The sequence below is a fragment of the Mytilus galloprovincialis genome, chromosome 4 (assembly GCF_965363235.1).
Source record: "Mytilus galloprovincialis chromosome 4, xbMytGall1.hap1.1, whole genome shotgun sequence".
NCBI classification, from domain to species: Eukaryota; Metazoa; Mollusca; class Bivalvia; order Mytilida; family Mytilidae; genus Mytilus; species Mytilus galloprovincialis.
This window is the reverse complement of record NC_134841.1, coordinates 93,133,078-93,160,319: the sequence shown is the minus strand read 5'-3', so window position 1 is coordinate 93,160,319 and position 27,242 is coordinate 93,133,078. Positions and strand designations below refer to the sequence as shown.

Below are 27,242 nucleotides of genomic sequence, written 5' to 3'. Positions count from 1 at the left end.
TTACAGTAAGATCTTCTTGTAGACATTGGACAATATCAGTGATCATATGGAAGATTTGAGTTGAAGCTCCTACAATCTTATGTTGTGACCTTGACATTTATCATACTGATTACAGTAAGATCTTCTTGTAGACATTGGACAATATCAGTGATCATATGGAAGATTTGAGTTGAAGCTCCTACAATCTTATGTTGTGACCTTGACATTTATTATACTGATTACAGTAAGATCTTCTTGTAAACATTGGACAATATCAGTGATCATATGGAAGATTTGAGTTGAAGCTCCTACAATCTTATGTTGTGACCTTGACATTTATTATACTGATTACAGTAAGATCTTCTTGTAGACATTGGACAATATCAATGATTATATGGAAGATTTGAGTTGAAGCTCCTACAATCTAATGTTGTGACCTTGACATTTATCATACTGATTACAGTAAGATTTCCTTGTAGACATTGGACAATATCAATGATCATATAGAAGATTTGAGTTGAAGCTCCTACAATCTTATGTTGTGACCTTGACATTTATTATACTGATTACAGTAAGATCTTCTTGTAGACATTGGACAATATCAGTGATCATATGGAAGATTTGAGTTGAAGCTCCTACAATCTTATGTTGTGACCTTGACATTTATCATACTGATTACAGTAAGATCTTCTTGTAGACATTGGACAATATCAGTGATCATATGGAAGATTTGAGTTGAAGCTCCTACAATCTTATGTTGTGACCTTGACATTTATTATACTGATTACAGTAAGATCTTCTTGTAAACATTGGACAATATCAGTGATCATATGGAAGATTTGAGTTGAAGCTCCTACAATCTTATGTTGTGACCTTGACATTTATTATACTGATTACAGTAAGATCTTCTTGTAGACATTGGACAATATCAATGATTATATGGAAGATTTAAGTTGAAGCTTCTTCAATCTTATGTTGTGACCTTGACATTCATTATACTGATTACAACAAGATTTTATTCGATTGTCTCTACTTACTTTAATTTTCCAATACTATCTAGAATATTAGTTCTCCTGAAAAGACAAAAAAATATAAATATACAATTACAGTGAATGATTTATTGCATTAATATATAGTCAAATAATATAAATACAGAAATTATCTAAAATAAATCACTTTTCATTAGAAATTCATTCTGATTCTGGTAACAAAAAAGAAGATAAAGTTACACATGGCAAACCAATCATATTTTCAATTCAATTTATAAATACTTCTATTTTTTATCTGTTAGATTTATCATCATCTAGTAAGTTTATCAGTTTTATTGTCAGGATTAAAAAAATAGGACTTTCTAGAACTCTGGTGGAGAATCCAGTCCAGATAAGTACTGTAGGACAAGTTGATATACTTTCTTGTAATTTTATTCCACACAACACGTTTTACAAGTTATGAGGGTCTATACTGTATAATCACTTCTTGAAACTGTACAAATCTATGCAAGTTATAAGGGTCTATATTGTGTACTTATTTCTTAAAAGACTGTTGAAATCTGTGTAAGTTTAATACAAGGGACTACACAATGTACTTCATGAAAGACTGTACTAAGTTATTCAGGTTACAAGTGTCTGTACAGTGTACTTACTTCATGAAAGACTGTACAAATCTGTGTAAGTTATGAGGATTTATGTGGTGTCTAAGAGAATTCTGGAATGTTGCAATCACTTTGTTTAAGTCTTCTTTATTCTTTGCTTTCTCAAACTATATAAAAAATAATGACAAAATCTTATTTTACTACTTTTGGCATTTAAAAAATGTTAGTACATTATATAGACACTAACTACAAATCAATATATATATCATAGTTATAAAAGTAGTATTACAAGCATCTTAAGGTATAAGGTATGATATGAAATAAATACAACTCATATAAAGTGTTAAATATTAATTCTATAATATATGCAAATGAGAGACATTTGAGGGATACCAATTTAAGTGAATTCATGGATTTAGATGAACTACAAATTTAAATGTTCAACAAAGTACACATATTTCTATAGGCTTGAAGGAATACTTTCGCAAATATATAAAATCAAATAGCTTCAAAATTTGTTTTCATTTAATTCTTCAAAATTTGTACCATCGAAAATAATTGAACCAACAGTTTATCATGGCAGGCAGTTTTTATTGGTAGAGTTAGCAAGATTAAGTAACAGGGACCATGACCTTCAATAGGAATGCTTGAAATCCTTGTCTTTTCAGATTAGAGTCAAACAGGGCTCGCCACATTCAGATGCAAGCTAAAAACCTCAGGAGTTAACAGGCAAGTGCTCACTATACATGAACTACTTGGACCATTCAGCATCTAAGGCCCGTTATTTAAGATATAAATATAGAGTTTTTTTTTTATTTTCTTCATACTTTATGATACAGTTTCAAACTATAATGTAAAGAATTTGTTTATTTTGTTCTAAGGTAACGGTAAGCATGTTAAATACTATAACTACCAGTTGATTTCTTTTCAAAGGTCTCTTTTATACTTGCAGAACAAAAAATCAATAATCCATTAAACTTAAAACTACTCTTTTGTCCAGTATTGATTGGCTCTGCTTGTACAAAACATACAATTTTTTTCTCTGTTCAACAAAAACCCTATATATTTTTTTGTGTCTGTGAATTCTAAAATTAGCAAACATGAAATACTTTTTTTCTGCACTTTAGCAAAGAAACATGAAATAAAGATTGTCTTTTTCCAAACAGACTTTGTCCTTTAGGCTTAAATGCAATATAAATATCAAGAAAGGACATTTACAATCTGATTTTATTACACACAAAATCTTTCAACGACTTCTTTTGTTGAAGATAGAAAATCCTTACATAAAAGTAACTTTTGATGAATTCAAAATAATAATTTCTGTCATAAAGTCACAATAGAATATCGGAACAATTCAGTAATACCATGATAGTTATTCAACCTGAATATAAATGTTATTCATTGAGTTTAGACCATTCAATTATTAGCCATCAAACAAAAAAATATCATCCTGTAGACAGACAGCCTTCATCCTTTATTTCTGATCAATAAACAATCTATTAAATGGGATACACTTTATGCAACTTGGGACAGAGTACTTTACTATCAAAACAACAAATGTTTTGAAAATCCCAGAAAAGTCAGTTAATTCCATTTCCAAATTAACTGTCACTAAGGTATTGGTCTCCATATATATATGTCCTGTTATATAAGGTTTTAATAATATTTTCATCCATTATATCATACAGGTACCTTCATAGAACTTATAATTAACTCAATTATCTAAACTTGTTGTCAACAATGCAGAAATGGAAAATAGTAATTTGGGAAGAAAATAAATAATTGGTTTTAACATTTTTTTGCTAGATAAGTTGCTTCAATACAATACTACTTAACAACAAGAGTGCACACACTGAAATGTCTCGCCTTCTTTACTAATCATTGATAGTATGTTGATAGTCCTAAATATAAAACTTTATTACAACTGTCACATAAACTTCACATTAACCAAGAAAGCCAAACATTGACCAATAAACCATGAAATTAAGGTCAAAGTCAGATGAACCATTTCAGAAAGACATGTACAGCTAACAATTCTTTCATACAACAAATATAGTTGACCTACTGCTTATAGTTTAAGAAAAACAGACCAAAACATTAAAACTTAACACTGAGCAATGAACCGTGAAAATGAGGTCAAGGTCAAATAAAACCTGCACAACTAATATATAGATCATAAAATATTTCCATACACCAAATATAGTTAACATATTGCATATAGTATTAGAAAAAAGACCAAAACTCAAAAATTTAACTTTGACCACTGAACCATGAAAATGAGGTCAAAGTTAGATGACACCTGCCAGCTAGACATGTACACCTTACAATCCTTCCATACACCAAGTATAGAAGACCCATTGCATATAGTATAAGAAAAACAGACCAAAACACAAAAACTTAACAATAACCACTGAACCATGAAAATGAGGTCAAGGTCAGATGACACCTGCCAGCTAGACATGTACACCTTACAATCCTTCCATACACCAAATATAGAAGACCTATTGCATATAGTATAAGAAAAACAGACCAAAACACAAAAACTTAACAATAACCACTGAACCATGAAAATGAGGTCAAGGTCAGATGACACCTGCCGGTTGGACATGTACACCTTACAGTCCTTCCATACACCGAATATACAAGACCTATAGCTTATAGTATCTGAGATATGGACTTGACCACCAAAACTTAACCTTGTTCACTGATCCATGAAATGAGGTAGAGGTCAAGTGAAAACTGTCTGACGGGCATGAGGACCTTGCAACGTACGCACATACCAAATATAGTTATCCTATTACTTATAATAAGAGAGAATTTAACATTGCAAAATATTTTAACTTTTTTTTCAAGTAGTCACTGAACCATGAAAATGAGGTCAAGGACATTGGACATGTGACTGACAGAAACTTCGTAACATGACGCATCTATATACAAAGTATGAAGCATCCAGGACTTCCACCTTCTAAAATATAAAGTTTTTAAGAAGTTAGCTAACACCGCCGCCGCCGCCGCCGGATCACTATCCCTATGTCGAGCTTTCTGCAACAAAAGTTGCAGGCTCGACAATAACCAGGATTGGAAACTTGGTTGAAGGAAGTGAAAGTTTAGAGCAGAATAAAGTCATATTTAGGAAGAGGTGGGTTGTGTCGAAACTGTAGAATTTCACTAGGAATACAATTTTACAGTCTAGACTTCAATTTTGAATTCAGGTGGATCAAAAACAAATTGGTTTGTTTTAAGTACACTGTACTTCTTAAAAGGCATTGGTTTACAAAGCTATGCATGAACCTTGACAAAAACATGATTGTATCGTTTTTATTTCAAATATCTGTTTGTAACGAATGATTAATTGGTATTTCAGCTCATCAATTAATATCTATTTCATACTCTCTGTGTTGCATTAATGGTATCCATGTCAGTTAATACTCAAGATTTTTTTGTTTTATTTAAGTTTACTGTAAACAGCAACCATGACACACAATGAAAACATGCAAAAACATGGCAATGATAATTACTCAAAAAGCTTTAAATAAATGATGTCCAGATTTCCAAGATATAGAAGAAAAGATTTAAAGAGCACCCTCCTTTGGACCTTAAAAGGTAGAACACCATTAGGGACACATCAAATATGGAGATTGACATCATGATGAAAGATAAGAACTCTTGAATAATGAATTAACAGAAGTATGCAGCAACAGAAGCAATACTGAAATACCTGCCACTGGTGAGATAATACCCATTGGGAGGAACTGTCAAGTATTGATAAAGTGATCAAGATACAATTCATTCATACATCCCTACAGACAATATCAGTAGTACTAATGTCATGTAAAATTACTATTCCGCCAAAATAATCATTATTACTGAGCAGAGTTCATTTAATGATTCTATCTGTGTCATCAACAATTGATTATAGAAGCCAACATCGCGACACTAATCAGGAAAAATAGCTTAAGTTTGTATTTTAACACCTTAATGCAACACTAACTCAACTAGCTGTAGAAATCAATATAACATCAGGATTGTAAGAGGTTTAATGGAGAAATGATGCAGGGTGTAAAACATACAATTACTCTATTGGGGAGTTCACATACTAACCTGAAGATCAGATGGAACCACTGATTGTTTATCATGATTTGATTTCAGTAAGAACAATTTCAGACATTTTTTACAGTATGCAAACAAGGCAAAAATATATTACTTACAAATTACCAGACTTATAGATTAAATGGGCATCCTAACATCACAAGATATGAAATCATTAAAAGAAAAATCCATTTCCGAAAGAAGAAAAAAACTCTTATCTACAGATAATGACCTATGTACTTCACAGACTGCCAATACTTGAGAGATTAAATAAAACCTGTTTGTATTTTGTTTTAATCTTAACAGCAGTTGAACAGAGTTAACTGTTAATGAGGAAAACATTTAATCTAAGAAAAATTGATTATCTACAAAAAAAAATAGCAATCCCACAGAATTACATTACGAAAAACAGATTACTACACATACTGATCATTTTCAAAAAGTTCTTTTATAAGAATCAATTCTCATCCTGAACTGAAAGCATTAACTGATCAATTTTATATACAATTATATACAATTACTAATAAAAATTAATAAGCATAAAGATAAAAAGAAATTATAATGAACTGAAGTCAGCTGTTTTCAATGCCAATGGAATCAACCAGAACAAACAACTTCAAAAAGATAACTTGGTAATAATTTAGAAACAAGTATATCCCCCTCCCAGAAATTATATTGATATTGGTTGAGGAAATTCCGACTTATCATGCAACATAGAGTTGCAGACAAACAGTCACAGACTAGTTGTTGAGGCCATCATAACTTCTACACTTTATGAGCTGATTTAATGCAGATTCTCATTAAATCTAGATTTATTGCACAAGAATCAAAACCTCTAACCATCAATAGTGATTATAGACTGAAGTGATTTGTACTGTTTATAAGGTCAATCTATTACAAACACAACCAGAGATAGTTTATCATATTTGGTTCAGTGATCAAAGCTGACTTATAAAAAATTAAAGAAAGAGACATAACCAGATAATTAAAGAACTGTGTTGGAATACTGAAAATTTAGAAGCATTCCATAAAATCCTGTGTTTCTTTGATACTGCTATGGAGGCGAGACAGAAAGGAAAAAAAGTGGTGTAACAAATTTTCACCAGCTTTGTAAAAGATTGAGCTTGTTGAAAATTATACAAAAATAATAAAATTAATGAGACATATATAGATAGACCATCAAAAGAACTAGTTTTCTGACTAGAACTATCTCTTTGAAATCCCAATCAATAAAAATTTGCCATCTAAGTCATCTTAATGAGGAATCTAGATCTTGGATAATTCTTTTACATTCCTTATTAGCATTCACAACAAAATATGAAGTAGGAAAGAATTTACATGTAATTTAAAGCTGATTTAAATTCTTCTAAAAGCCTAATGGGAAATGAATTATCATGTAATGGATATGGCCATGCAGCATTATTACACAAACTGTCAGTGGCGATATATATAGAAGCATTTGTACTCTCAAAAAATAAATTTTCTTGGCTTGAGAGTGTAATTGTTGTCACAAATGTAAGAACATGCACCATTTAGTCTTGTCAAAAACAACCCTAAGGAACATATTGATTTGTAAAATTCTGTTCACATCATCAAGTATACCAATCATTATTAAAATCTTATGTAATCCTGGGAAGTGATTTTCTGCGACATTGTAAAGATGACATATCCTGAAGTCATTAATTCAGCTTAAGATTACAACTCTGATGCTGTATTGGACAGGGAGAAATTGTAAGCCACCATTGTCATGAATAACCTGTAACATTTCAATTGTTCTGTAATCTGTATACTGACCAGCCACCACCAATAAATCATTTATTGATTTTACAAAGATATATCTTCTGTCTATTATTTTAGGGATTTACAAAATTTCACCAACAAGAGGCAAATATTAAAATTTTAATAATATTCCAAAGGAAAAAAACAATTTCAAAGACAAAACTCAGGGAAAATGCAGAATACAGAAAAATATGTAACATAGAAATGTAAATTCCACAATCTAAAAAATTTCTTAATTAACATTATTCTTTCAATACTAATAACTAATATCCAAGATAAATACTTAAGCGTTGTTAAGGTTTTTCTTCATCTCAATTGTTACTTCTGTGAAAAACTGAGATTTAATGTATAACAAGAATGTGTCCCTCGTACTAACATTTTCTATGTTCAGTGGACCGTGAAATTGGGGTTAAAACTCTTATTTGGCAACTTCATCAAAAACTACCTTGACTAAAAACTTTAACCTGAAGCAGGACGAACGGACGAACGAACGAAACAGACCCACAGACCAGAAAACATAATGCCCCTCTACTATCGTAGGTGGGGCATAAAAACCCAAATGTTGACTTTTTAAATGTCACACCTCTATATATACTACTGTGGATTCATTATTATTCGTTGGATACCAATTTTCCTGGATTTCGTGGGCAGAAGTGAACCACGAATTCAAATGTTCAATGAATAACATATTTCAATAGGCTTTGTATACAGAGATTACAAAAAACCACGAAATCAAATATCCACAATTATGCAATTTTTCAGCAATCCACGAAAATTGATACCCACGAAAATAAATGATTCCACAGTAAACTAAATTTTCAGTTAAAAGGCCCAAACAATTAACATCAAGGTCATACTGCAGTAATCATCAAAACATAATACTAATCCAAGAAGTCAAACAACCATCTTCACATGTATACATTACTATTAATCATAAATAACAAATAATCTTGTAAGTATGCTGTTCAATCTTTATACATGCAATGCAAAATGGATGATATCACCCAATTAGTCGAATTGCACTTTCAATCTTTGTAAAATAAAACATGCTTTTCCATTATCTAAGATTGATAAAATAATAAAATACATGCTTTCCAAGCTGAGTAAAGGGTAATGACCATCATTGATCAAGTTATCTGAATCTTAGAAGAATAAGCAATTGTAATGTTGATTATAAATAGGCATAATAGTTTAATCAAAATATAAAGCTCAGATTTCTGGAATTATAATCATGCAAAATATCAGTCTTCATGCATGTATCTTTTATGTAATTTTTCAACTCTTCAGTATTTCAAATGCTTCACTTCCAATGCATTAATTCCCTTCATATTTGTCCATTATGTCAGGAAAAAGGGGATTAATGTACTACAGTTTATATTGTCCATAATAATGAGAAAATATGTATGGGAGGTCAAATTTAAAATAGCAGCTCTTGGACTCTTTACCCCAGGAGCAATAAGATTTCAAAATGGAAATTACATTAAATTTTTCCATGTTGACATTTAACCCTGGTGCAGGGCATTCCACTTCAACTGTAACAATTCCTAGCAAATATTGACATAACAATTATTAAAATTAAAACTACGAATCATAATTATAAATGAAACTGAAATAATCAATACTTCTATAAAATTGATAAAATCATGTGGTGCTCCAAGATATAACTATATATGTGTCTGCTCTCATAAAATTAAACAAAATTAGAAGTAGCTATAAATGTTATTGGACTGCATAATAAAAATCAATTAAACTACAACTTTTGTGTGTATGGACTTGTGTCTAGTTCCATTATCATTACACAGAAACTGATGAATCATTATCCTTATCAAATACAATTAAGTAATATACTGTTTTATATGCAGCAATAAAAGTTGTCCAATTAACTATTGTAGGGGTCATTTTGCTAAAAATAGACCAAACAATGAAATTTATATCGAAAAAAATGCAAATAATTCAATGAAAGTTAAAAAATCTTTTTTTTCTCTTTATCTAATAATGTGATTTTTATAACTGAAATCCAAAGTGTGGCAGTTATCAAACAATTTAATTCCTACTTAGATGAAAAAATATATGAACTTAATCTCAAAGAAATATTTTATTTTTCAAAACAATTTCTATAAAAAAAAAAATTAATTTTAAACCATAAAATTTAAGAAAATGCTGCACAAAGAACATCCTCACAAAAGTTGCAGTTTGTCAAACAAAAGGGAGATAATTATAAATCTCAAGTGGAGATAACTCACCGAGCTTGATGACTGGAAATATTGGAAGCAAAATAATGCATCAGTAATTACAATTAAAAAGATGGCATTGCAGCCATGCTTAGCCCATGTAGAATATCAGATCAAATTTACTTCCAACATAATGTTTAATAGTGAACATGAGGGCACACTATTTCATTGTTTTATTCTTATAATATTTAATAAAAAAAATCTTTGATTTCAGGTCTTTTGGATTGAAAGTCACATTTTGTACTAAATTGTCAAAAATTACTTAGTAGGAAATATATTTGATCTGAACAATTGTATAGCTGAGCATAAAACAATAAAACTGATCAACTACAAATTACAATATATTTCTTCCATGCCTACTTCTTTCTTTAGAAATGTATTATATGTTATTATCTGAGGTTATTATTATAGGATTAATAATTTAAGATATATGAACAAGATACAAAGGAATTTATAGAAATCCTCATTATTGCTGAAAACGGTTTTTGATATTTATCTTATGACAAGATGTCACTTGAAGAACAGCCTAAGATCTGGGTCAACTAAATCAAAATTCAATAAAAAAAACCAAGCAGATGCTCTGCAGGGCGCAGCTTTATACGACCACATGGTCAAACCCTGAACAGTTGGGGCAAGTATGGACACAACATTTAAGATTGATACAGCTTTGAATTTAGATTGTGATGACACAACATAGGCTTCTGACACAGAATGAATGTGGTCTAAGAACTTAAACTTAAAAACTTAAAAAATTTAAATTGGACATTTACCTATTATGATCCAATATCCAAAATCTAAATACATGGTTAGATTCAGCATATCACAGAACCCCAAGAATTCAATTTTTGATGAAATCAAATAATGTTCAATTTTAGATCCTTAGACCTCAATGTGGACCAATTTGATAACTGGGCCCAAATATTAAAAATCTAAATACATGGTTAGATTCAGCATATTGAAGAACTCCATATATTCAATTTTTGTTGAAATCAAACAAAGTTTAATTTTTGACCCTTTGGCCCTTAATGTAGACAAATTAGAAAACGGGACAATTCTTGCAATTGAATATTTCTTGCTATTGCGCAAAACTGTGCAATTGAAGATTTCTTGCTATTGCGCAATATTGTGCAATTAGATATTTCTTGCTATTGTGCAATACTGTGCAATTGAAGATTTCTTGCTATTGCACAATACTGTGCAATTGAAGATTTCTTGCTATTGCGCAATACTGTGCAATTAAAAATTTCTTGCTATTGCACAATATTGTGCAATTGAAGATTTCTTGCTATTGTGGAATACTGTGCAATTGAAAATTTCTTGCTATTGCACAATACTTAATATAATAATTTTGGACCCCGATTTGGACCAACTTGAAAACTGGGCCCATAATCAAAAATCTTAGTACATGTTTAGATTCAGCATATCAAAGAACCCCAAGAATTCAATTTTTGTTAAAATCAAGCTAAGTTTAATTTTGGACCCTTTGGACCATAATGTAGACCAATTTGAAAACGGGACCAAAAATTAAGAATCTGAATACACGGTTAGATTTGGCATATCAAAAAAACCCAAAAATTCATTTTTTGATGAAATCAAACAAAGTTTAATTTTAGACCCTTTTGGCCCCTAATTCGTTGGGACAAAAACTCCCAAAAATCAATCCAAACTTTCCTTTTGTGGTCATAAACCTTGTGCTAAAATTTCATAGATTTCTATTAATTTATACTAAAGTTATTGTGCAAAAACCAAGAAAAATGCTTATTTTGGACTTTTTGGCCTCTAATTCCTAAACTGTTGGGACTAAAACTCCCAAAATCAATCCCAACCTTCTTTTGTGGTCATAGACCTTATGTTAAAATTTCATAGATTTCTGTTTACTTATATTAAAGTTATTTTGCTAAAACCAAGAAAAATGCTTATTTGGACCCTTTTGGCCCCTAATTCCTAAACTGTTGGGACCAAAACACCCAAAATCAATCTCAACCTTCCTTTTGTGGTCATAAACCTTGTGTTTAAATTTCATAGATTTATATTTACTTTTACTAAAGTTAGAGTGCGAAAACCAAACGTCTTCGGACGACGACGAAAACGTGATACCAATATACGACCAAAAACTTTTTAATTTTTGCGGTCATATAAACATGAGTCAAAGGATCTCTTAAACAAAGATAATGGCTTACTAGAAATTATATTGTTACCCCCATACCCCATCCCCCCCTTTAAAATCTAAAAGGTATCGCTTATAATCGACTGACTTGGCTATTAACACCATTTCGTGCAAAAATCAAGTGACGAGAAAGAAATTTGAAACATACTATTTTTGTTAAAAGTTTTTTGATAAAATAACCCTAAATACCAAAAGTAACATATACCCAGAATGCATATAATTATTAGTTAAAAATGTAAACTTGATAGAATAAAATCATGCAATATTTCATCCATGTTAGTTAAAAATGCAATTTGTTTTACTCTGCTGTGTGGGTAATTACTTAATTCCCTCCGGAGAATTATTTTCAAGTTTCAGTGTATTGACATATGGTAGCCTTGTTTGAATAACATGTTTAATCACAAAATCAATTATCTGAAACCCATTATTTAATTATATATTACTTTCAAGTAAAGTGAGAAAAAACATTGTGTGCTTAAATTCCCCATTGTATTTGAATAATTTTTCTTCTGTCTTTTTATTATGTAGAGTTAAAGTAGTGACAGAATGTTCAACCCACCAACTCGTGTATTAGAATTGTATAACTTAACAAAATGAAGGGAATAACTGAAAACATTCATATTTTAAAAATGCAAAGGAAAAGTGTTCTAATAATTTGGAATATCGTTTTGCTCAATCAAATTTAAAGGTCAATCTTCAAGGGATAAAATTAAAGCTGCTAACTTATTGTCTTGTATTTCATAACATTTTATCATAAAGAAGTCATCTTTAACACGAACACAAATAACAACGAAAGCAGACAATGGGGGAACATTTAAACGCAGATTTGTGTGTTTTAACGGATACCTACCGATCCAAATCTATGGAGTACCAGATAAGTCTCAGCTGTTGGGTTCATACCAATCTGTTCTAGTTTCCATCCTATCACCTACAATGAATAATCAAACATTCAAGTAGGATAAAATACACCAAAAAGACAGGTGTAAAAATAAGATACTTCACCCAACTTGTAGGCAAATTCATTCAAATGTTAAACTTTTTGTTCAAATCAGTAATAAGTTGAACCTGACATTAATTTGCCTTATACCTGTTCCATTAAAACATACAAGGTACCCACAGACCGTACTAATTAGAAAACAGGGTAGAGAAACAATTTTATCATTTCTCATGCTCTTTTTAACTGCTAAAAAAAACTAGAGGCTCTAAAGAGCCTGTGTCGCTCACCTTGGTCTATGTGAATATTAAACAATGGACACAGATGGATTCATGACAAAATTGTGTTTTGATGATGGTGATGTGTTTGTAGATCTTACTTTACTAAACATTCTTGCTGCTTACAATTATCTCTATCTATAACAGTACTTTCTGTGGAAAATGTTATTGAAAATCTTCAAATTTTAAGAAAATTGTTAAAAATTGACTATGAAGGGCAATAACTCCTTAGGGGGTCAATTGACTATTTTGGTCATAGTGACTTATTTTTAGTTCTTACTTTGCTGTACATTATTGCTGTTAACAGTTTATCTCTATCTATAATAATATTCCAGATAACAAAAAAAAAACAGCAAAATTTCCTCAAAATTACCAATTCAGGGGCAGCAACCTAACAACCGATTATCCGATTCATCTGAAAATTCCAGGGCAGATAGATCGTGACCTGATCAACGATTTTACTTCCTGTCAGATTTGCTCTTAATGCTTTGATTTTTGAGTTATAAGCCAAAAACTGCATTTTACCCCCATGTTCTATTTTTAGCCATGGCGGCCATCTTGGTTTGTTGGCCGAGTTACCGGACACATTTTTTTAACTAGATACCCCAATTATGGCTAAGTTTGGTTAAATTTGGCCCAGTAGTTTCAGAGGAGAAGATTTTTCTAAAAGATTACTAAGATTTACGAAAAATGGTTAAAAATTGACTATAAAGGGCAATAACTCCTAAAGTGGTCAACTGACCATTTTGGTCATGTTGACTTATTTGTAGATCTTACTTTGCTGAACATTATTGCTGTTTACAGTTTATCTCTATCTATAATAATATTCAAGATAATAACCAAAAACAGCAAAATTTCCTTAAAATTACCATTTCAGGGGCAGTAACCCAACAACGGAACGTCTGATTCATCTGAAAATTTCAGGGCAGATAGATCTTGACCTGATAAACAATTTTACCCAGTCAGATTTGCTCTAAATGCTTTGGTTTTTGAGTTATAAGCCAAAAACTGCATTTTACCCCTATGTTCTATTTTTAGCCATGGCGGCCATCTTGGTTGGTTGGCCGGGTCACGCCACACATTTTTTAAACTAGATACCCCAATGATGATTGTGGCCAAGTTTGGATTAATTTGTCCAGGTAGTTTCAGAGGAGAAGATTTTTGTAAAAGATAACTAAGATTTACGAAAAATGGTTAAAAATGGACTAAAAAGGGCAATAACTCCTAAAGGGGTCAACTGACCATTTCGATCATGTTGACTTATTGGTAAATCTTACTTTGCTGAACATTATTGCTGTTTACAGTTTATCTCTATCTATAATAATATTCAAGATAATAACCAAAAACAGCAAAATTTCCTTAAAATTATCAATTCAGGGGCAGCAACCCAACAACGGGTTGTCCGATTCATCTGAAAATTTCAGGGCAGATAGATTTTGACCTGATAAACAATTTTACCCCATGTCAGATTTGCTCTAAATGCTTTGGTTTTTGAGTTACAAGCCAAAAACTGCATTTTACCCCTATGTTCTATTTTTAGCCATGGCGGCCATCTTGGTTGGTTGGCTGGGTCACGCCACACATTTTTTAAACTAGATACCCCAATGATGATTGTGGCCAAGTTTGGTTTAATTTGGCCCAGTAGTTTCAGAGGAGAAGATTTTTGTAAAAGTTAACGACGACGGACGACGACGACGGACGACGACGGACGACGGACGCAAAGTGATGGGAAAAGCTCACTTGGCCCTTCGGGCCAGGTGAGCTAAAAACAAGTGATGGCAGTTGATTTCAATGTGCCATCCCTTGGTATGTTTTTATGTATTACTATCAGACATGAATTGTTCTTTATTCATAATCATTTATATCTATATTACATAGTAATAAATATAACCCAATAGACAAATATTTTTTTTTATATGGTTGACCTTGCAAGAGCTAAAGAAGTTGTTAAAGAATTCAACAATTCAATGGTTAAAACTGAGTCCTTGTACAACAAGCAAATGTGCAGACCTGAATTACCATTAATGCCTTGACATTCTTATGGCTGAGGGATTAGGTAATCCTACACACTAAAACAGAGGTAATAATGACAAATCATTGTACAAAATTCATTTCTTATTCCCTGACAAGAACTTTCTGTATGTTCATTAACCTATATTTTCCAACAGAAAGAAAATAAATGATGACACCATGCCATAAGCTATTGTCGGCCTATAAATCTTGACTAAGCAAGACATGTATAGATCACTCAGCCATGTTTAACTATAGTAGGTGTGTTTACATAGGAGTCAATTGATTTAAAGTATATAGGTGTAATACCACCAAATCATGGTACGTCACATCCGGTTGCATACGAAAGTAGGCCTAAAAAAATATTCCCTTGAATTTGACAGTTGTAGAAAATTAACCCTGCATTTCAATGCACTTAAAATTTTCTGAGTCGTAAATATGTATGTTGGGTGTCTAAAAGCATCACTCTTTTTTTATTTGATGGTCTTATAAAATATTTTGGAACGTTAAGGTTACATAGTTACCAAAGTAGGTAACCAGTAAATAACAGTGTAAAAATTGGGTTGTCTACCCTCGGCGGTAGTTACTTTCTTATATGCAATGAAATGTAGTGTGAAATTTTCACTGTATCACTGGAAAGGATTGAACTTTACACATGCAAAGTATTTCTTTGGTTGAAATAAAGGTAAATACTGTACGATTTTTTTAAAAGTGCCAATTTAACAAAGACTAATAGGGAAAAATCAATGGTGGTATTACACCTATTTAGGGAAACTAAATGTGCACTCGTGACCCTATTGTACTTTCATTTTTAAAAGTTATTAATAAACCAGTTCATACATTGTAAACATGGACTATTCGGAATGGATTAAGACACAGAAAGTACGTTTGAGGTAAAATTGCATTGAAATGGGGGTTTACAGGTGTTTTCTTAGTCAAATGGGTGGACAGACGAAGCTGTATTTAGATTACTGTGTTAAATTTTAAATTACCCTTACAGTTTTTGTTTTGTTTATACAACATGTGAATTTTTTATTTCAGTGTTAACCATGTTCTGAAGAGCATTATGTTGAAAAATCTTATATGTGAATTGGTCTGCAGATGACACTTCAGCATTAAAGTATGTATCAACTATCATCATGGTTTTTTTTTTGTTTTGGCCGCACAAGTTTACAATTGCCATTGTATCGTCTACATTTTGCACAGACAATAACTCATCTAAACACTTATTTGTCCTGGATTTATACACATCAGAATCCAGTCTCACATACTTTAACTTTATAATTCTTACCAATTATTTTTTGTACCAGCATTCCAAGGGACATAACCCTTTTTAAAAACATTTTGAGGTATTTTTTTTATTACTCTTTCTCCCCATTTTCTAATGTAAAATACAAGAAAGTGGACTTTTTGTGTAAATCTATTAGAAATATACTGTTATGAGTAAATAAAAAGACTTTGATACCAGTAGCAATAAATCATTGACTGAAAGGGAACCGTTATTTCTCACACTAGGGGAACAGACCAAAAACTCAAGTTACACATAAGGGCTTATAGAAACTTCCGTGTAGACTGTTAACATTTATAGAGACAGTTCTTTCAGCTAAAACACTTTAATTATTGATTTAACATTACATTTATTTCATTTTTGTTGGAAAATAATCACATTTGTTTTATTTTTCAGACTAAAGATATCAAGTTTTGATGAAAAAGGAAGGAAGGAGGAAAAATGGACCAAAACAGACCAAAACAGACCTTCAAATGAACTCTAAAAGGTGCAATAAAATTGTTAATCATCTTAAAGTTGTCTTTTGTATTCTATTTAATTGTTTGAATGCATATATCATGAGTTTATGATCAGATATTAGTCAACACTGCATTTTATAATGATACACTGAAATTAGGATTTTTCGAAGAAATTGGACTGAAATTGCCGTAGGATATGGCCTTACATTATAGTGATTTTCTCTGAAACTATAGTTCTGACTGAGACAAAACTTGACAGTTATGCTTGAAATAACTTGCAATTAGAGGGGAAAAAATTGCATTAAGTTTATTTGACATTTAGGTGTTCTTTAGGTGTAATACCACCAAATCATGGTACGTCACATCCGGTTGCATACGAAAGTAGGCCTAAAAAAATATTCCCTTGAATTTGACAGTTGTAGAAAATTAACCCTGCATTTCAATGCACTTAAAATTTTCTGAGTCGTAAATATGTATGTTGGGTGTCTAAAAGCATCACTCTTTTTTTATTTGATGGTCTTATAAAATATTTTGGAACGTTAAGGTTACATAGTTACCAAAGTAGGTAACCAGTAAATAACAGTGTAAAAATTGGGTTGTCTACCCTCGGCGGTAGTTACTTTCTTATATGCAATGAAATGTAGTGTGAAATTTTCACTGTATCACTGGAAAGGATTGAACTTTACACATGCAAAGTATTTCTTTGGTTGAAATAAAGGTAAATACTGTACGATTTTTTTAAAAGTGCCAATTTAACAAAGACTAATAGGGAAAAATCAATGGTGGTATTACACCTATATACATGTACCCTAAACAAGATATTAGAAAAACAGAAAATGTTTACATCCTCTGAGTGGGAAATATTTATATGTAAATGCTGTGTTTAATCACTAACTTGGCACAATTAAGATGGGAGTATCTGACACAGCTAACTACAACATTTTTCTAAATATTCTGACTTACATATTTTTATAAGTGTTATTTATCAGATAATCAGAGATCTGGATTATTATCTATACTCTATCTATTGATGTAAACCTTCAAAGCATTGATGTTTAATCCGTCAATCTAGGAACCGATGATATAATCTGCTTTGTAGCTTAAATCATAATGTTTATAGCATACGGTACTACAAGCCTGTTCAATATTCATCTACATTCTGATTGCTTGTGACTACCAGTACTAACCAATTGGCAATCCTTCTTGTGCTGAACAACATTATACAATGTACATGAAAACTTTGTTGAATTAGGAAGTCATGTTTAGACCTTGTCTATTGTTGAAAAACTTGACTTCGGCTTTGGATTTTCTTGTTCGGTTGCTGTATCATTGATTTACCTCAGTATGACTACCCAATAATTCATGCATCATACTAAATAGTCCTTTGAACCATTTTGTCAAATAAGTCAGTACATGTACAAAATTGGACTAGTGAGTTTAAGTTTTACAATGTGTTAAAACCTGCCATGCGGTCATAAAACTTTCGAGTCAGTTTTTTTGTACTCATACTCCAAATCAACCAATCAAAATGTTGGATTTCATGTTTCGAGCATGATTTTTGTGCTCCAAGCACTTAGCAAAATTTTATGACTTCAAACCCTGGACTCTTATAGTAAGTTATTCAAATTGATTCATGAAACATTACTTAGTATGATGAATTTGTCCTATGAAAAGAACTTAAATTATAATCAGGTGCTCCGCAGGGCACAGCTTTATACGACCGCAGAGGTCGATCCCTGAACAGTTGGGGCAGGTATGGACAAAACATTTAAGCGTGATACAGCTCTGAATTTGGATATTGATCAAATTTTTGACATTATATGGGTTTTTTACACAAAACAAATGTCAAGATTTTACAAATCAATTAAAGATTTCTTCTTCAAACTTATTTAAATCTAAAATTAAATAGTTGACACAGCATAGGTTTCTGACACAGAATGAATGTGGTCTAATGAACTTAAAATTTTTTTTGCCTTTGAGCAATTCACTATGCTGTTGAATATTAATCCTGTCAAAAAAATGTTTGAAGAAATTTTCTTTTTATTTATGAAATCTGAAATGAGAACAAGTATGGACACAACTTTTAAGTTTGATACAGCTATAAATGTGGATTGTGATTAAATAGTTGACACAACATAGGTTTATGTCACATTATGAATTTGGTTTAAGAAAAGATAAGGAAAACTAGAGGCTCTAAAGAGCCTGTGTCGCTCACCTTGGTCTTGTGCATATTAAACAATGGACACGGATAAATTCATGACATAATTGTGTTTTGGTGATAGTGATGTGTTTGTAGATCTTACTTTACTGAACATTCTTGTTGCTACAATTATCTCTATCTATAATGAACTTGGCCCAGTAATTACAGTGGAAAATATTTTCTAAAAATTAACAAAAATTTATGAAAAATGTTAAAAATTAACTATAAAGGGCAATAACTCCTTAAGGGGTCAATTGACTATTTTGGTCATGTAAACTTATTTGTAGATCTTATTTTGCTGAATGTTATTGCTGTATACAGTTTATCTCTATCTATAATAATATTCAAGATAATAACAAAAAACGGCAAAATTTCCTTAAAATTACCAATTCAGGACAGTAACCTAACAAGGGTTATCCGATCCATGTGAAAACATCAGGGCAGATAGATCTTGACCTGATAAACAATCAAACCCTGTCAGATTTTCTCTTAATGCTTCGGTTTTTGAGTTATAAGCCAAAAACTGCATTTTACCCCTATGTTCTATTATTAGCCGTGGCAGCCATTTTGGTTGATTGGCCAGGTCACGCCACACATTTTTTAAACAAGTTACCCCAATGATGACTTTGGCCAAGTTTAGTTTAATTTGGCCAAGTAGTTTCAGAGAAGAAGATTTTTGTAAAAGATTACTAAGATTTACGAAAAAATGGTTAAAAATTGACTATAAAGGGCAATAACTCCTTCAGGGGTCAACTGACCATTTTGGTCACGTTGACTTATTTGTAAATCTTACTTTGCTAAACATTATTGCTGTTTACAGTTGATCTCTATCTATCATAATATTCAAGATAATAACTAAAAACAGCAAAATTTCCTTAAAATTACCAATTCAGGGGCAGCAACCCAACAACAGGTTGTCCGATTCATCTGAAAATTTCAGGACAGATAGATCTTGACCTGATAAACACTTTTACCACATGTCAGATTTGCTCTAAATGCTTTGGTTTTTGAGTTATAAGCCAAAAACTGCATTTTACCCCTATGTTCTATTTATAGCCATGGCGGCCATCTTGGTTGGTTGACCGGGTCACGCCACACATTTTTTAAACTAAATATCCCAAAGATGATTGTGGCCAAGTTTGGATTAATTTGGCCCAGTAGTTTCAGAGGAGAAGATTTTTGTAAAAGATTACTAAGATTTAGGAAAAATGGTTAAAAATTGACTATAAAGGTCAATAACTCCTAAAGGGGTCAACTGACCATTTTGGTCATGTTGACTTATTTGTAAATCTTACTTTGCTGAACATTATTGCTGATTACAGTTTATCTCTATCTATAATAATATTCAAGATAATAGCCAAAAACAGCAAAAATTACCTAAAATTATCAGTTCAGGGGCAGCAACCCAATAACGGGTTGTCAGATTCATCTGAAAATTTGAGGGTAGATAGATCTTGACCTGATAAACAATTTTACCCCCATGTCAGATTTGCTCTAAATGCTTTGGTTTTTGAGTTATAAGCCAAAAACTGCATTTTACCCCTATGTTCTATTTTTAGCCATGGCGGCCATCTTGGTTGGTTGGCCGGGTCACGCCACACATTTTTTAAACTAGATACCCCAATGATGATGGTGGCCAAGTTTGGTTTAATTTGGCCCAGTAGTTTCAGAGGAGAAGATTTTTGTAAAAGTTAACGACGACGGACGACGACGGACGACAGACGACGGACGACGACGACGGACGACGGACGCCAAGTGATGGGAAAAGCTCACTTGGCCCTTCGGGCCAGGTGAGCTAAAAAGCTTCATCAGCAACATTTTATATTGGCAAATTTCCAATGAAGTTATTTACATAAAGTTATTGGCAAATAAAAATAGAAAATGACATCATAGTCATGTCTGGCAAATTTCCAACATATATTATCAACTACTATTCTATACAAAGAAAGATAACTCCAATTGAAAATTAATTGCTATTGCACAATATTGTGCAATTAGATATTCTTTGCTATTGTGCAATACTGTGCAATTGAATATTTCTTGTTATTGCACAATACTTGATATGGAATCCTGATTTGGACCAACTTGAAAACTGGGCCCATAATCAAAAATCAAAGTACATGTTTAGATAAAGCATATCAAATAAGCCCAAGAATTTAATTTTTGTTAAAATCAAACTTAGTTTAATTTTGGACCCTTTGGACCTTAATGTAGACCAATTTGAAAACTGGACCAAAAATTAAGAATCTACATACACAGTTAGATTTGGCATATCAAAGAACCCATTTATTCAATTTTTGATGAAATCAAACAAAGTTTAATTTTTGACCCCCATTTGGACCAACTTGAAAACTAGGCCAATAATTAAAAATCTAAGTACATTTTTAAATTCAGCATATCAAAGAACCCCAAGGATTCAATTTTTGTTAAAATCAAACTAAGTTTAATTTTGGACCCTTTGGACCTTAATGTAGACCAATTTGAAAATGGGACCAAAAATTAAGAATCTACATACATAGTTAGATTCGGCATATCAAAGAACCCCAATTATTCAATTTTTGATGAAATCACACAAAGTTCAATTTTGGACCCTTTGGGCCCCTTATTCCTAAACTGTTGGGACCAAAACTCCCAAAATCAAACCCAACCTTCCTTTTATGGTCATAAACCTTGTGTCAAAATTTCATAGATTTCTATTCACTTAAACTAAAGTTATAGTGCGAAAACCAAGAAAATGCTTATTTGGGCCCTTTTTGGCCCCTAATTCCTAAAATGTTGGGACCAAAACTCCCAAAATCAATCCCAACCTTCCTTTTGTGGTCATAAACCTTGTGTTAAAATTTCATTGATTTCTATTCACTTTTACTAAAGTTAGAGTGCGAAAACTAAAAGTATTCGGACGACGACGACGACGCCAACGTGATAGCAATATACGACCAAAAAATTAAAATTTTTGCGGTCGTATAAAAAGTGTATCCATCTCAAATTGTAATTTCGATCAGCTCTTGACATCCCCAGATACTTTTGAAAGAATTTTCTTCAAGTGTCCAAATAACTGAAATGCATTACATTGTAAATAACCAAATAAAACCATTTAGTACATTGTTTTTCAATTTCTCCAAATAAAAGTAAGATATCAAAGATATCTGGACCACTGCATTCAAACAATACTACTTCATCATCCTTGAATTTGCCTACTTTTATACCCAAAATACAAAAAATGCTTCTCAAAATTAATCATGCAAAATTCACCTTGAATTACATTTTTACTCCACTTATTTAGATAATCAAGAATAAAGCATATAATATGAAACTTGAAGTGTCAAGTAAATAAATCTTTTCTTTTTTCATGTTTGAGCTAGTAAACTCTTCTAAACATTTAGATTTTTGAAAACATAAAAACTTGTTTTATGGATTTTAAATCATTAAAATTCAACTGTGAAAAGTGTATGTTAGGTCAGGAATGACATTGAATTTACACAATAACATATGAGTCATTTTGCACTTCTAATACATTACAAGAGGTCTTTTATATCATATCTGAAGGACATTTGTGAAGGCTGTTTACATTTTTCTTAACTTTGCAAGAATCATACAACACTTATAAATCTAATTTACTGATAATAAATAATCCTATCATTATAAAATAACTACTGAATGGCAAGGATCAGAGACTAATAACTGTCATGAGATAGACATCACTGTCCTCTGGTACACAAAAATCAATGTGGTTATTGTAATTGTTCCCCATAAAATTAAAATCAATGTTAACCTATTGGGATTAATGACTGCTTTCTGACAAGACAGAAATCAATGTAACTGTGTGACACTTATCTACAGTAAAAGACTTGATGGTATTGTCTCAATGTCTTTTGATTTTACTGGAGTCAATGGGTTGCTGCCTCATTGACAGTAACCTAATATGATGGTATATCTCTTTTTATCATATGTTTAGTACAAAATACACCAATTTTGTATTTCTAATAAAGGTTCTTTTTTTTCCAGTCTTTATAACCTACCCTGTATCACATACCCAGTATCGCATGGCTTAAACCATATCGCATAGCAAATCATGTATTGCATACCTGGAATGACGTCACAATTCAAATGACGTCAACGTTTGACCTATGACGTCCAGTTGCTGTTCCCACTAAAAAAATGTCCTATCATTTCAACTAAAATCAATATTTTTCAAAAAATTATTACCCAGTAACTTTATTAGCGATTTTCATAAAAATTAATACAATCAGATGTAGAAATGGCTGTAAAAAACTGTAAAAAAAAAAAAGGCAGCTGAAAAAATACAGGAAAATCATAATGTTCTTTTCTTGCTTATATTTTCGGATGATTTCAAAATAAAACGGATATTGCATGAATCTGATTCTAACAAAATATATGAGAAACAGAATAATACATGTCAAAATCAGTATCGCACGCTGTATCACCACTGGACCAATATCAGCCCTCAAGACTGATATTGGTTTCTCGTTATGATACAGCATGTGATACGGATTTTGCCATGTATTATTCTCTATTTAATTCTAACTGTTAAGAACAATTATATTGACTGTCACCAAAATAAGATGAAAACAAGAATGTGTCCATAGTACACGAATGCCCCACTCGCACTATCATTTTCTATGTTCAGTGGACCGTGAAATTGGGGTCAAAACTTTAATTTGGAATTAAAATTAGAAAGATCATATCATAGGGAACATGTGTACTAAGTTTCAAGTTGATGTAACTTTAACTTCATCAAAAACTACCTTGACCAAAAACTTTAACCTGAACTTTGCACTATCATTTTCTATGTTCAGTGGACCATGAAATTGGGGTTAAAACTATAATTTGGCATTAAAATTAGAAAGATCATATCATGGGGAACAAGTGTACTAAGTTTCAAGTTGATTGGACTTCAACTTCTTCAAAAACTACCTTGACCAAAAACTTTAACCTGAAGCGGACGGACGAACGGAGGCACAGACGGACGGACGGAACGACGGACGAACGGAGGCACAGACCAGAAAACATAATGCCCCTCAACTATCGTAGGTGGGGCATAAAAATTAATATAAATCTATTAGAATCCGTAACTGAACCCCCCTGCATGAAATGTATGCCACTGGATGCTAAACAGCTGACCTTGAAACTATATGGCAGAAAATCCATGCAAATTAAGAATACAATATTGAAAACTCTATAACGTAAAGAGAAACCATATATTCAAAATTTACAATTCCTATGAACTGACAATCAGTTACAAAGATAGACATTGACAGATTCAGCTGTAAAAAGTAAATAGATTTCATGATAAACTGACTGGTCATACCAGGGTCATACTAGTCAGATAAAAAATTCAGTTCAATAATTTCCTGTCATGAGAAGACACAGAATTCTTTATGTTTCAAAATTTTGCAATAAATATAAGACAACTGTCGAGACTTAAAGCTTTTCAACAAAATCGATCATGAAGAATCTTTTTCTCTCATCTTCTACTAAAACCATGTCTTTATTACACCATTAATTACAGGTGAGATGATTGGCGTTTAACACCTGGATATGATTACAGTATTATATAACAGTTTACCTGATGATAGCCTGTTTTGATTTCCTGATTTGATAAGTATATTATGCAATTATCACAGAAACTACTGCAACAACCTTGTAAACACGGAGAGATTTTTTATAGAGAGGAAAAATGCATGTAAAGATAAATATTTCACCTGCAGCAGGAAATGGTTCAACTATATACTTTATAGAGTATACTGGAGTATTATTATCTATTTGGTTTAATGTCAATGATACAGCAACCTATAATGACGCTTGCAATCAAAACACATCAACAGGTCAACATACATACTTGACATTCAATATTATTATGCAAGCATTCAAATTTGTAAAATAATGTTCCTTTAATAATTGTATTCATATAAAAGTCGAAAAAAACATTTTGTTGTTTTGAATCAAAAGTAGAATGGTATTTTCATCCTTATCAAGTTATCCAGTGATTGAAGGTCGTACAAGGTCTATAGTGGCTTATATCTATGTCAATAAGACTCGGGTGCCGTGTATAGTTGTTTTGTTGGCAATTTAACCACATCTCCTTTTCTATAAAATTGAGAATGAAAATGGGGAATGTGTCAAAGAGACAGAGAGTTAACAGATAATTGAAGGAATTGATGTAAAGTGGCCTACCGTGGCTTACATCCATGTCAATTGGACTCTGGTATCAGACATAGTTGTCTTTATTGGAAATTAAATCACATCTCCTTTTTTCGTGTTTCTATATGGATGAGTTATGGCCAGTTATCATTTGTATCAATTTATATCTCAAAATAAAATGTTTGAGATGGATGTGCATTCCTCTCTCCAACTATAAATTCACCTATGGTCATGCCATGTGGACAGCCTAAGTTTAATAGTAAAATCAAGCATCATTTCCCAAACATAGACCATGACATTTTCTTTCCCTTTACAATTTCACTCACCTTGTCTTTGAGCGATTCCATAAAGCCAGCTGTAGTCCCAGTACAGTGGATTAGACATACACCAAATACTCTGGACGGTTGAGCAATCTAAAAAAAACAATCATCAAAGGTCAGGTGAAAGACATCAAATCTTGCTGGCTCAATTACTCATTTAGAGCTCATAATATAAAATATACCTTTCTGTTCTTATATTTTATTCTATTAAACTGAGAAAACATTTAAATTGTCAATCATTGTTACACATTTCAAGGATGGCATAGATTTTGTTAATTTGAAGAAATTTTTTCTGTTTTGATTCAGACTGAGTAATATTGGCTTAGACAAATCTATTTTTAGTAACTACATGTATAACCTTGACCTTGAGTTGGAGCTATTACAAAATCATTAGGGATCTCTCACTTAGGGTATGACCAAATATCAATTTAAGATTGCACTCCTGTATGAACTGTTTTAATTAGTAGTTGGAAAACACTAATCTGCATCAATTTGTGTCCATTTTTATGAACTGCAAACTTGACTTTAGACAAATTGATTTGTAAAATCAATACAGATCTATCTTCCTTTTGTTACACTGGGACAGACCATGTATTTACTAGGGAATAGTAATTTCATATGCAGTATATGATAAAGCATACCCAAACTACTTTTATGGACAAATTTCTGTCAATTTTTGTAACTTTACACGAGAACTTGACATTTGTCAGACTTGGTAAAAATTATTTCAGTGACAGTCAGGAGACCCAAGTGATTGCCAGGCAGTCTGCATGAAGATAGAAAGGGTAAAACTCCTCACTTACAGTGGCGGATCTAGAAATTTTCATAGGAGGGGGCCCACTGACTGCCTAAGGGGGGGGGGGATTCCGTCACGCTTCAGTGATTTCCTATATAACCAACCAAGATTTTTCTGACAAAGGGCCCCCCACCTAAATCCACCTCTGACTTATGTGCTAGTTTTAGGTAAAACTCCTCCCTTAGTATGTCCTAGTTTTAGGTGATAAATATAGCCTATCAAGTACAATGAATAGGGAGTGAGTTTAAATTAAGTATTATGATATTCCTTCATTACAATGAAGTATTAATATTTAATGCATTCTTTGCATGTCTTTATGCTAGATCTGTACTTGGACTTATGTCTATTAAAAGAATATCCCATATATTTTTTGGAATTATTGTAAGATATTTTTGTCAAAGATATAAAAGACTCAAGTTATTTTGTATGTCTTTTCTTTACTTTTTTCATTGTATAGGTACAACTAAATATTGTAATTGTCTCAGTGAAACCTCTATCATATATGGTGTGGTTTTTATAAGTTGGTACATCCTTGGTATTGTTTAAAAAAAAAAAGATTAAAAAAAAAACAGAATCAGTATCATAAATAGCCTGTAAAGATTTATATCGTCAGAATTTTGCAGATGATTCTTTTAAAAGGGGTAAAGATAAAATTCAGTATCTATGAGTAGCTTCTATGTACTTAAATATCAGAGATAAAGAAAAAATACTTCAAACCACAAGCATTTCTTTTGAAATGTTTCAATTCTTCTTAAAAACTATTGAACTGTTCTAATATCTGCACCCTCCACCTAAATGTTAAACACAAGTCTGGATGTGTTTCTTTTCTCAAGTATCCAATGATATAACATGAGAAGATGCAGCTTTATGTAAAAAATGATTTAAACTACAGAAAGTGACCTTGTTTGGCTTTCTACACATACAGTGTGGTGTGAACTTAAATATAATACATTATCTGTT

General features: G+C 31.8%; 1 protein-coding gene and 1 long non-coding RNA gene across 4 annotated transcripts in view; one reads left to right on the top strand and one right to left on the bottom strand.

Moving 5' to 3' along the window:
• The window catches only part of LOC143073414 (uncharacterized protein ZK1073.1-like), a 54,492-nt gene that overhangs the window by 7,575 nt on the left and 19,675 nt on the right, over positions 1-27,242 (bottom strand). For both annotated transcript variants that reach the window (XM_076248953.1, XM_076248954.1), the window contains 4 exons: positions 25,493-25,579; positions 12,687-12,764; positions 1,622-1,737; positions 1,017-1,052 (listed from right to left, as the gene is read on the bottom strand). In XM_076248953.1, the coding sequence (XP_076105068.1) occupies positions 1,017-1,052; positions 1,622-1,737; positions 12,687-12,764; positions 25,493-25,579 (317 nt within the window). The remainder of the gene's footprint in view (positions 1-1,016; positions 1,053-1,621; positions 1,738-12,686; positions 12,765-25,492; positions 25,580-27,242) is intronic.
• Positions 15,594-16,861, top strand: LOC143073415 (uncharacterized). Of its 2 annotated transcripts, none has more exons than XR_012977491.1 (3): positions 15,594-15,951; positions 16,100-16,178; positions 16,743-16,861. It is a non-coding gene; the product is annotated as an uncharacterized LOC143073415 (long non-coding RNA). The 2 variants fall into 2 exon arrangements; XR_012977492.1 differs by having other exon boundaries at positions 15,602-15,743.